The following is a 12,892-nucleotide window of genomic DNA, read 5'->3' as shown; positions in this document are numbered from 1 at the left end:
GTTATGGTTTACAAATGAGTGGGAAAACTTTTGTATGAGTGGGAAAACTTTTGTGGGACTGGGAGAAGTTATAAGAACTTTTGAGTGCATTGTCTTATGCCTTTTCTTTATGGCAATGGGTAAATTAAGATCATTGTAAACATTTGAAGTACTAGGAGAAACAGGGTTATTAGTTGGCCTCAGTTTAGACTATTGAGTATGCACAGGTTCAATGGTGGTTGCTCTTCTCCTCAAGTATACTTGTAATGGTTTTGTAGCAATGGGTTTTAGATTGGTGTTAGTGGAGGGATCTAGTTCATTGTCTTTGAAGATGGTTATAATTCGAGCTCATTTGGAATATTATGGACAAAATTGTCAATGATAGCAAGGGTCAAATTAGTTTTTGAGATAGAAATCATGGGCAACATAGGAAGGTCAACCCCATGGAGACAAGGGATCTTTATCTTCCTAAGGTAATGTCTCCCCCTAAAGATAAGAACATGAGAAATATATATATATATATATTGCAAAGGTTACATCCATAGATACACAAGACTTTTGATAAAAAAAAAAAAAAAAATGCATAAAACTTTCTAGAAGGAGGGAGACACATCTCAATGCTCCTAGATCTAACTCCTCATGGTTATGTGCATGAATGTGAACAAATGACACATCCAAAAACCTTCAGACTCAATTTATAGGTGATATGACAATTTGGAATGAATTTTGCAAATACTTCCATGGGACTCTTGAATCCTAAAGCTCTAGATGAGATTCAATTAATGAAATAGGCAATAGTTAAAACAACTTCCTTCCAATAAGGTTTTGGTATCTATTTATTGGAACAATAATGCTTGAGTTACACTAAGAAGATGACCATTTTTTCTTTTAGCAACCTCGTTTTTTGGGGTGCATCAACACAAGATGAATCATGAATTTTGGAAGTATGGGGATAAGACTTGGTTGAAGTTGTCCCTTGCATTATTAATTTTAACCCCTTTTATACAAACCTTGAAATGATTTTTAACCATGGAATAAAAACATGAGATATATTACTCACTTTAGACTTTTGTTTTAACTAGAAATCTATGTTACTCTTGTATGGTCATCAATGAATGGCACAAACCATTTAGCATCATAAACATTTGAAACCCAAGACAAACACCAAATATTACCATGCACCAAAGTAAATGGAAAATGTGTTTTTGTATACTTGAGGGAAACAAAACACATTGATGCTTAGAGAATTCACAAATGTTACAATGGAAAATATTTACATCAGCTAATTTAAATAACAGAGGAAACATAGTTTAAAGAACTCTAAATGAGGGATACCCAGGACAAAGGTGATGAAACTAAATTTGCCTCGTATTAGAAGGTGTAGTGATAGTCAAGAAGGATAGAGAAGACTAATTTTTTCAGCTAATACACCCATTGGTTTTTTCGAGGTAGTAAAACCCCATAACTTGATCTTAAAACACAATAATTTTGGAAAAAGGTTACACAACAATTTGGAACTTTGTTTAATTTTTTGATTGACACAAGGTTAACTAAAAGTTTAGGTACATGTAACACATCTTGTACTAGTTGAGATTAATTTTTCCTTGACCAGTAATTGTGGTAAGGAATCATCAACAATAGAAATCTTTTTCTCACTAGGGCAAGGACTATATGAAGAAAAATAGTGAGAAGAGTGGTCCACCAGTTCGAGTCCCCTCAGGGCCACTGGAGGTTTACCCGGTCGTTAACTTCAGGGCCCCGTGGGATTAGTCGAGGTGTGCGTAAGCTGGCCCGGACATCCACGGTTATAAAAAAAAAAAAAAAAAAAAATAGTGAGAAGAGTGGTCATGTGGAATGTGGTTCTTGAGTCAATGGCCTAAGAGTTAGTGTGAAGGACAAATCTAAGGCCATTAAAGTATGAGTAACACATACTCGATTGTTTATCGAGAGTACCCAAAATTTTTCTCAATCATTCCATCTCTTGTTCAGTCGGCTTTGATACCATGTGAAATTTTGAATTATTCTTATTCACAAAAAAATCAAGAGATACTCCAGAATATATATCTAGCCTCTTCTGATCTAGGAAAGGATAATTCATGATATATGTTGATGCCTTGCGTCCCAATGATTCACGTAGCTGCCAAGTGGACGCACGCTTTCAACCAAGATTGAGTTCTGGTTCAGTCTTTCATGCAAAAGATGTCCGGACACACCCTCCGATGGTTTTGTTAGCCATGGCTCAAGAGATTAAGCTATCGGGCTTTTTCAGGGATCGTCAGCTTACCTTCCTCCTTGTGTGAAGACTCTTTTATATAGTGTCAGAAACTCTGCCTCCCTCTTTAATGGTGTGAAGACTTTTTGGCTCGTCATGACGCCTCTAGGTGGTGGCAGGGCCATCATCACCCTACGGACGGTTGTCAGAGATCGTGGGAGGCGACTTGCCATCGCTCCTGTCCTTTCGCTCTGCAGGCGGCGGAACATGGGCTGTGGCTGGCTATCGCAATGACGTAGCAAGTCTTGCTCACTTCAGTCAATGATCCAGACAACATATCCGGATAGGATATGCTATCGTCCGGGTGTGATGTTCGCGAGTACCGTGTGCTTCTCCCTGAGGGAGTCCGGATAGGGGAGCGCTCCACATGTCCTCTTGGGGAGTCTGGATGGACTTGCTCTGAATAGTGATGCGTGCCACGTGTCATCAGGGGGAGGGGTCCCTACAATGCCCCCCTTTTAACCTGCCGATTTTGCTCGGGCATAATGGGCGAGTTAAAAATGATTGTTTTTGAAACTTATGTTACTTTTTGCGCTCATTGGGCCACGTGGTGCGCGGAGGCGAAAAAGAAGAAGAGCATTTATGACGAGTCGTCGTCCCTGGGAATTCCCAAGCAGCGTGTCTTTTCAATAACGGCACGGCTAGATGTTTGGAATACCGAGGGGCTGTCTCTCTTTAAATAGCAGATCGAGCCCACTACGCCTATATTTTTTCTCTTCTGCATTTCTGTTGGTAGTGCTCTCTCTTCAGCTCTCTGCGTATCTTCGACTGCAAGTGAAGTTCTAGGGTTTCTGCCAGCAATACTCGTGTCGTGACGGTGACTGTATAGCGGACTTCATCTCCATTTTGCCAGTTTACACTCGGTACATTCTCTATTCCTGCCTTCTCCTCATTGTGTTTGTTTTGCGGTTGTTTCTGGCTTGTTGGGCAAGTTACTTGCGACTAGGGGTCGGTATTGGTTTTTAGGGCTTTTTCGGGGGATTCTGGTTTTGTTTCGGCTGTGTTAGGGCTCCTGTTGCCCCTCTGCACCTTTTGTGGGTTACCGATCCTTATTTGGGGTAGAGCCAAGACGTTAGGTTTTCTGGGCATTTTTTCCATTAGGGTTGTGGGGCCGGGTCCTTGTTTTTTACTGTTGGCATCCTGCCTTGTAGGTTCCATTTCGGCCCCACTCTTAAAAATGTCTACGAAAAAAGATGTTGTTTCGTCTAGTGTAGCCGGGTAGAGCGGTAAAGGTGTGTCCGGAGTGGTCTATGCGGAAAAATCCGTGGACAAGCTGAACGTGAGGCAGTTTTGTGAACGCTTCTGCATTCCGAATGGCGTGTCTGTTCAGCTTGTGGACGGAGAGGCCATATCCATTGAGAAATCCGCGGACAACGCTATCTACTTCACCAAGGAGCAATTCAATGCTGGGCTAACCTCTATCCCCCTTTGGCTGACCATAAATCCCAGGAATTTGCCAGCACTTACGCCAAAGGTGCATTTAGAAGGATTCAACTTCATGCCATACTTCCTTAAGAGGTGGAAGACTTCTTGTAAGTGGATGGTATGTTCTTCTCGGGTTTTGCTTTTAACCACGATATCGTCAATATATACCTCCACTGTGCGGCCGACCAGAGGTTTGAAGATCTTCGTCATCAGTCTCTGATAAGTGGCGCCAACGTTTTTGAGTCCGAACGACATGACTTTGTAGCAATAAAGATCGTGTGGCGTTATGAAGGCTGTATTTTCTTCGTCGGCCGGGGTCATGGGGATTTGGTGGTATCTAGAGAAAGCGTCCAAGAAGGAGAGCATCCCTTGCCCAATAGTGGAGTCTACAATTTGGTCTATCCGTGGTAGAGGGAAACTGTCTTTTGGGCATGCATTATTGAGGTTGGTGTAATCGACGCACACCCGCCATTTGCCTTCCTTTTTGGGTACCACTACTACATTTGCTAACCAGTCTGGATACTCCACTTCTCTAATGAATCCGGCCTCCAACAACTTGTCAATCTCATCCCTGATAATCTTTTGCCTGTTCGGGTGAAAACGTCTAACCCTCTATCGGACGGGCCTTGCTGTTGGCAAGACGTTAAGTCTATGAGAGACGATGGAGGGTGAATTCCCTTCATATCAGAATGCGCCCATGCGAAGACGTCATAACTTTGTCGGAGGGCGTTTTGGATGTTCCGGGTCTCTTCAGGCATCAAGAGGGAACTGATATATGTAAGGTGAGTACCTTCTTCCAAAATTTGGATCGTCTGCAAGGGATCCGCTGTCGGGGGATCTTTGTCCGCCGGACTCAGTAATTGCTATTGGTCAAGTGTGTGGGTGGACTCAGGGAGGGGTTTATCCTCCTGGCTGGTCCCTACTTCTCGTGCTATCTGATAGCATTGGCGAGCGGCTAATTGGCTGCCGTATAGGTCGATTTGCCCATCATTGGTAAGAAAGCTTACCATTTGATGATACGTAGAGGGGATAGCTTTCATGTAGTGCAGCCATGTGCGCCCCAAGATGACATTGAAGGGTGATAAATCTTGTACCACCGAAAATTGTACGTTGAGAGTGATTGGGCCAGCTTGGACCGGCAGTACAATATCTCCCAAGGAGGTAGTTGCCGCTCTGTTGAATCCGGAAAAAATTCGCCTAGGGTTTTCGAGGCCTGTTAGATTGCGTCCCATGTGGCTAATTATCGATGCTTGTACAAGATCGGCCGAGCTGCCTGGGTCAACTAGGATACGTCTCACGTCGTAGTCTCCCATTTCCAGGGACAGGATGAGGGCGTCGCGGTGCGGTTGCAATATCTATGTGGGGTCTACTGGTGGGAAAATGATTGTCCCATCTATGGGGCGAGGCCCCCCCCAGTTATCTCAGGTTGTATGGAGTTGTCGCGCTCACACACTGATGCTGTCCGCAACAACCTCTGTCTCTTTCGTTTGGAGTCGTATTCCTCGTCCAATGGGCCTCCGTTGATATAGTTTATAATGACTTTGGGGACGGTTGGAACCCTGGGGGTTCCAGAGTTGTGATTTCGGGAAACGTCTCTACCTCTGGCGTCTGAGCGGAGGTATTGCTTCAAATGTCCCGCCCTTATGAGCTTTTCGACCAAATAATGGAGGCTCTTGTAGGTCTCCGTTGTGTGACCATGCTCTTTATGGTAGGCACATTTTTTACTATGATCCCTTTTGGATGGGTCCACTCTGAGGGGTCCGGGTCACCTGAATATGGACATGTCTTGGATCATAGGGAGAAACTTCTCATAGGATATGGAAAGGGGTGTGAGGGGCGGTAGTTCCGGGCGACTTTGTTCTTCCTGCCTTTGATCGAACGGCCTTGTCCGGTCCGAAATTTTGGCATTTCTTTCCGCACCACTTCTGGATGCCTGTCCGGCAACCAAGATTTGTTGGGTGGCTGCTCGCACGTCATCTTCGAGCATTGAGTATTTGCTCGCGCGTAGGAACAAGTCGTCCATCGTCGTAGAAGGCTTCTTAGTGAGCGATTCGAAGAATGGGGTGCCTGGACAGATGCTTCGCTTGAAGATCTGCAGGACAACATCCATGCTGTAAGCCTCTACCTGTAGCATGGCCTGACCAAACCGTTTCACGAACTCCCTCAAGGACTCGTTCTCCTGCATTTTTATATTTTGCAGAGTGCTGATGTTCTGTTTATGCCGAGCAGAGCATAAGTATTGTCCCACGAAAGCTTCCGACAGGTCCCTGAAATTATCAACAGAGTTGGAAGGTAGGCGGTGAAACCATGAGAGGGCCTGCCCTTGTAGGCTGGCGGGGAATACTTTGCATAACAGCGCGTCGTTTCCTATATCGAGAGTCATGAGTTGTCGATAATGCATGATATGGTCGAAGGGGTCGCTGGACCCATCGTATGTGGAGAATTTAGGCACGAGTAATCCCCTTGGGAAGTTGTAATGAATAATATGCGAGCAAAAAGGCATGGAGAGCATGTCGTCCAGTCTTTTGCTGATGGAGCTAGTGGGTGGCTCGTTTGGGGGGTTTCTCCCAGCTTGGCGTACCGTTTGGTGCGGGAAGACGTTCTGCACCATGGGAGTGACCAGGGGGTTAGGGTGCGCTCCCCAGGTTGTGGCTACTAGCGGCCTTGTCTTCCCAGGTTCTTGTGGGCCTAGCCTCGCGCGGATCGCGTCTGACAACTAGGGTCTCTTGTCACGCTGTTTCTTTTACGAGAGACGAGTAGAGTCCGAGCTTTCCTCTTGGGGAGCTTGGTGCATGGGCGTGTGTCGCTCTTGTGGTCTCACATTGCCCGTCTCGGGGATGGCCCCCACAGTCCCAAGGTATATTGACTCTGGCTCAAGCCTTGAGTTTGCTCCCTGGCCTCTTCAGCACTGACCATGAGGAGGCCCCGTCGATGAAGCCTGGATACGCAACACAGTGTTTTCTTCTCTCAGTCTCGCCGTCTCCTGGAGGAGAGCCTGCATTTGTCGCTCGCTTTCCAACTGTCTTCTCTCGATGGCTTGGCACCATTCGAAATAATCTTCTCCTCCCCTGGCCGACGAGCGGCTTTTGGAAGGTGTGGACATCCTTTCCGTCGACTGAATAAGAGTTTTCCCACAGATGGCACTAATGTTGATGCCTTGCGTCCCAATGATCCACGTAGCTGCCAAGTGGACGCATGCTTTCAACCAAGATTGAGTTCTGGTTCAGTCTTCCCTGCAAAAGATGTCCGGACAAGATGTCCAGACACACCCTCCGATGGTTTTGTTAGTCATGGCTCAAGAGATTAAGCTATCGGGCTTTTTCAAGGATCGTCAGCTTACCTTCCTCCTTATGTGAAAGCCCTTTTATATAGTGTCAGAAGCTCTGCCCTCCTCTTTAATGGTGGGAAGACTTTTTGGCTCGTCATGATGCCTCTAGGTGGTGGCAAGGCCATTATCACCCTACGGACGGTTGTCAGAGATCGTGGGAGGCGACTTGCCATCGCTCCTGTCCTTTCGTTCTGCAAGCGGCAGAACGTGGGTTGTGGCAGACTGTCGGAATGACGTAGTAAGGCTTGCTCACTTCAGTCAATGATCCGGACAACATATCCGGATAGGATATGCTATCGTCCGGGTGTGATGTTCGCGAGTGCCGTGTGCTTCTCCCTGAGAGAGTCCGGATAGGGGAGCGCGCCACATGTCCTCTTGGGGAGTCCGGATGGACTTGCTCCGGATAGTGATGCGCGCCACATGTCATCAGGGGGAGGGGTCCCTACAATATACAAGGTCATTCAAATCCCCTAATAACTAATTTAGGTTTGTACATGAAGAGTCTTAAAAAAATGAGGAAAGTCTTAACTATTTTACAACTATAAAAAAGGAGTCCTAAAAGGAGGAAAGTTCTCTCATAGTAACTAATTTATAGCTGCACATGAAAAGTCCTATAAGGAGAAAATTCTTAACTAACTTACAATTATACAAGAGGAGTTTTAAAAGAAAAGAGTTATAACTAATTTACAAGTCCTAAAAGGAGAACAATCCTGAATTATAGGACTTGAACTTTCAATATATATAATATAACAATAGTAATATATGTATTATTTAACATATACAAATTAATTTTTATATTTAATAACATAATATAACATTTTTATTTTAAATTTCAAATTTTCAATCATAAATATGTATTTCAATCCATTTTTTATTTTGTATAGATCCATGAAATTGGATATAATAGCTTGGGATATCTCATGTCCAATTATGAAATTGAGATGTTGGATATTAATATCTCATGCATCATAGATTTGTTTGTCTAATTCATTTTTGAATTTTTTTTACAGTTTTTTTTATATCACTCATTCTGCAAAATAAAAAAATGATTAAAAAAATTAAATTATAATGATAAAAGGAGTTAAAATTATGTATAAATTTTAAATTTTTTAATCATAAATATTATTAATAAAAAAATTACTTACTAGATGATAAATTATAAAATGATTTACAAATAATATTAAATATAGAAAAATTTCTTATTTTTCTTAATAACAAATTTTTATATTTAAACAAATATTATTACATATCCCCCTAAAAATGAAATCATAGTAAATAGGCTATTGGAAATAATATTTTAGGAAAGCATGTTTAATCCTACGTACTAAACATTACCGTTATAGATCCAAAGGGGATGCTATAAATATATCAAAAAAACATATAAAATGATCACTATTTATTATTTATTTATCCACTCATTTAAATTTCATTTATTTTCTCGTTAAATGAAGTACCAACAAACACATTTTTTTCTTCTTTCCCTCCTTCTATGTTCTCTCTCTCTCTCTCTTTTATTTTTTTTTTATTTCATTACGTTTTTAACAATAACAAATCTTAATTTAACAATTAAGAATAATTTAATTTAAATCATTAGTAAAAGTGACAGTCCTATAACAAGGTACCTTGATTAGCACCATCCGGATGAGACCATCAAAATCTCTGGTGATGGAGACTCACAGGCCCCCTTCACATTGAGACCCACAGACGCCACATGGGGAAGGGCCGGGTATCGTTGCAGAAATTTGTTGGATAGGATCATAGGAATGCCTCCTTGGACATATGCGTATGCCATGAACATATCCGCTTTCTCGGACTTCATTAATCTTCCTCTGCCGCACAATCACGGTAGGAAAACAAAAAACACAAAAGCCAAAAACGCAGAGCGTACCAAATCTATCGGTTACCCTCCCGCAAGTTCTTATTGGAAATATAAATATGCATTGACAAACAAATGCAACCTATTACAATTGGTCCTACTTCATACAATAGGCCGGATCCTATCCAATTATCGTATTACAGAAACCAATCCAGTGAACCCTGGGGGAAAAAGGAAAGAGAAAAAATATATAAAAATAAAACCCTCACCCTGAAACAGAGAAAACCTCACCAAGGCACAATGTAATTGTGCAGAAAGAATAAGCCCCGACCTAAACCCCCAGAAATCCAACTCACACTGTGCCGATCACAAATGACCTCACCCTTTTAATTCCGCCAGCCCCTGCATCATAGTTTTCCATGCCCACCTCCTAACTTGGGGGACAAATAGGTGGGCCGGCCGTATAAATCAGGTTTACAAGTGTATAATCAACAAATCTTCACACATCAATCACTTTCACTTTATCAAAGCAAACCCGCAAGCATAGCTCCAGGATCTGTTAATGAGGTGACTGCACTAGTTGGTTGGGCTACTTCAGGTGCTGGTGGACGGGTAGCTGTGGGAATGCTAACTAATTGCTCTTTGATGAACTCCTTCAACCTGTTTATGAGAATCTCAGAACATTCTGCTAAACTGCAAGTTTCTAGAGTACACAAAAGTAAAAGTTTCAATGATGACAATACATACTCGAATGTTAGTGTAGGGTCCCCTGAGGAAACTGTCATCCGTAGTTGTGTTCTGTCTGCCGGATCTGTTTCAATTCTCATCTGGACCATCATATAAAAAAGGCAATTAGATGGCATTATTCCTCAAAGTCTACAGTATGATGCATCTTGTTTCATCCATTTGAGGTTCAAGTTTACTAGGCAAGAGGAATTCTTGTCCCTTGTCCAACAAGTATTAGGTTTAGAAAATAATATGAATAAGAGTTAATATTTGGGAAAAATAATATTATAAACGGGGGTTTGTCATTCTCTCCTGTTAGTCTGAAAATTGTCTTTTTGTATCACATTTTGTGGATGTCTGATGTTTCTGTTTTTCAGTTAATTCAGACTAAATAATTTTGTCAAAGACCTAAAAATTCTAATCTGGACAAGTTTAAATGACCAAGGCATCCCTTCTTTCGTGAAGATAATCTTGTATGCATTTCGTTAAAGTGCATAAAAACACTGAGAAGGTCAAGCAGCATAACCCCAACAAGAACTCGAGAACCCCACGACAGAGCAACTATGAAAATAGTTCAGTAACTTGAAAGTAGAAAAATAAATTAAGTTCAATGGACATGGGGACTTCAACCAAGAACAACATTCTGAGTACCAGGTGCTTTAATGCAGCTGAAGGAAAGAAGAACTGGTGGTTTCAGCTTAAATAGCCTAACATGAGCTCCACCAAACGAAAGCTAAACTTTCAATGTTAAATGCAAACATCTGGATAAGAAGCTAGGTAATAAGCTAAAGATGGAAAAATATCCCTTACCAAACATAACATGGCCCGTGTACTCTCCGAGTAAAATGTGGTGCTAGCAACCAGATTATTTGCATTAGGATCCTGAAAAGGAGAATTGGACATTAAGCAACTTTTTTATGTTGATGACAAAGGTCCATGTGAAAAAAAGTAAGAACTTACAAGCCCAGGACAAACCATCAACCGCAAACTGTTAAACAAGTTCGCCATTTCCAGAAGAAGCATTGGTCTTACACCTCTAACCTGCTCAGTTTATAGAAAAATATTAATATAGATCTTGACATTTAAACATAATAGCAAATGAAAACCAGAGGCTACAACAGTATTTAATTCCTGCATAATGCTAAATATTGGTCGACAGACCAGCTACAAGACGAATCCCTTTTCCCTAGTGTCCATTTGTTTGGAAGAATTCATGGAAATTTTTTTTTTTTTTTGGCGTTTTTTAAAATCCCTATTTATCTTAACGGATATTATTAAGAAGCTTGGGAAAAATTTATAATACCATTTCAGGTTTTAGGGAAAAAAAAACTCCAAAACTTAAAATTTACTCTCTAGGAGAAGATTTTCCTTGGGTATTCTTTCCACCAAAACAACAGCAGCTAACAAGCCAGTAAGATGATTGGATGATCTTCTTTGGGGAAAATTCTTCAACAAACTGATATGGCCCAAAGAAATTTATTCAAGACAGCTGGAAGGTGAAGCTGATAATCAGGTCCAAATTAAGTAGGTGATGCAACATCTCCATAGCCAAGTTATGCTTGATTATTCCCAACATCTTATCACTGTCCTATAAGAATTATATACTAATCCCATTCAAATCAGAACATGCAGAGGAAGAGACAAAACAAGAGATATTTTCAGTTCAAATTCAAATGGCCTCGAGAGAATATAATATTAGTTAAAAAAATTAGCTTCAGTTAAACCAAAGCAAGAAATGAATCATAGCAAACCATACCAAGAGTGCTACCAAGCAAAATTCAGAATTTAATTAAAAGAAAAAAAAAATGTCATAAGTTAAGGAGGAGGCAGAGAAGAGATACATACCACTTCTTGAAGCTTCAAAGGCGGTCCAGAAAGTGATCTCCATTGGGGAAAAAATTCTTCAGCAGTCACTGATATAGGATGAAGAAATTTATTCAAGACAGCTGGAAGGCGAAGCTTCACATTGACCTATATAACATTAAAAAATAAGATACTGAAGAATGAGAAATCAGAAATGCAGAGCACAGTGATTTCATTTGTAGGAATTACCGAAGAGGTTCCAAACTTGTACGAGAAATCAAGAACAGCTACATCCCTGCTTGGACGAAGATTCATGACTTCAAGTGGGCATTGCACCTACATAACCGAAAGAACAGACATAAAAAGAATAATAAGTTATAATCACTAAAGAAAGCTAAGAGATTTATTAGTAATCAGTTACAAGGATAACAAGGAGGCTTCACCTGCGCACGTGGAGGAATAGTTTCGGGTACTAATGAGAGTTCCATCTTTAAATGGGAGGGAGGCAATATCAGAGCTTGAACTGAAGCAAGTGAAGAAGTATTCTTGTTTCCCAAGAAAAGGACAAGACGCCCATGATGTGCTCGCCACTCTGCTTTAATGCCAATCTGGAAGGTAATTGACAAAATTCACTATAGGACTCATGGAAGTTACATAAAATAAAAAAATAAAAAATCTAACTATGCTAACTAGTATTAACATAAATGTGGGCTATAATAGCAAAACACCAGAAAGGACAATTAAGTTAGAGTAAATTACAGTCAAAAGGAAAGACTTAAAAAAAAAGATTTAAAACCTGGATATACGGATCCTCGTATAGCACACCGCTATCCTTCAGGCATAAAGCATGGAACCGTTCTGCAATATTTCCTATTGGCTGCAGGATATGTGATCAAGAGCATCAGCACAGATAAATGAGGCCAGTATTTTCCAATGCAAAGCAGCAAAGCTCTAAACTGTGTTTTTAATATTAATAAAATGGGACATATCACACCTAGAAAGTGGTATATTTCACAATCCATAATGCAACATATCAATACAACACCAATGGACCAAGCAATACAACTATAACTAGAAAATGTTAATAATTCCCTGTTGAGTTGCCAACACTGACCTGTAAGAAAGATAAACAGATCAGGTATTCACATTCCATTTTACAGTTTTTAGGGGTTTGAATAAGAAGACCAGGAATATGGACTAGGCCTACAGATAAATTACTGGGAAAAAGAAAAGTTAAAAATATATGTAACATCTACATATTATAGTATTCATAATAACATCATCATATTATTCTAAAAATCCATATAATCATAAAGTCTTATAAAATATAGGAGTAATAAAATAAGTAGTACCATGTGAAAATTGTTATTAGAATGTAGTTTGACTCTACCAAACCACCAACAAAATGATTTAAACATATCAAATATTATACACACAGAGAAGGAAAGATCAAATTGGATTTGGGTTCAAGTTAAGCAAAAACTTTAACCAAATTAAACAACTCAGAATTGTGGGCGAAGATCAGATATTGCGGCATCTAATA

At 40.7% G+C, this 12,892-nt stretch overlaps 1 protein-coding gene across 1 annotated transcript in view; it reads right to left on the bottom strand.

Moving 5' to 3' along the window:
* Positions 1-8,869: 8,869 nt before the first annotated feature.
* The window catches only part of LOC100241344 (AP-2 complex subunit alpha-1), a 36,884-nt gene continuing 32,861 nt past the window's right edge, over positions 8,870-12,892 (bottom strand). The window contains exons 20-27 of the mRNA XM_002270352.4: positions 12,146-12,226; positions 11,793-11,957; positions 11,599-11,685; positions 11,392-11,517; positions 10,507-10,587; positions 10,357-10,428; positions 9,568-9,647; positions 8,870-9,480 (exon numbers count right to left, since the gene is read on the bottom strand). Of these exons, the coding sequence (XP_002270388.1) occupies positions 9,345-9,480; positions 9,568-9,647; positions 10,357-10,428; positions 10,507-10,587; positions 11,392-11,517; positions 11,599-11,685; positions 11,793-11,957; positions 12,146-12,226 (828 nt within the window). The 3' untranslated portion in view covers positions 8,870-9,344. The remainder of the gene's footprint in view (positions 9,481-9,567; positions 9,648-10,356; positions 10,429-10,506; positions 10,588-11,391; positions 11,518-11,598; positions 11,686-11,792; positions 11,958-12,145; positions 12,227-12,892) is intronic.

The sequence above is a fragment of the Vitis vinifera genome, chromosome 6, assembly GCF_030704535.1.
Source record: "Vitis vinifera cultivar Pinot Noir 40024 chromosome 6, ASM3070453v1".
NCBI classification, from domain to species: Eukaryota; Viridiplantae; Streptophyta; class Magnoliopsida; order Vitales; family Vitaceae; genus Vitis; species Vitis vinifera.
Note: the sequence above shows the minus strand (reverse complement) of the source record. Positions and strands in the feature narration are given on the sequence as shown.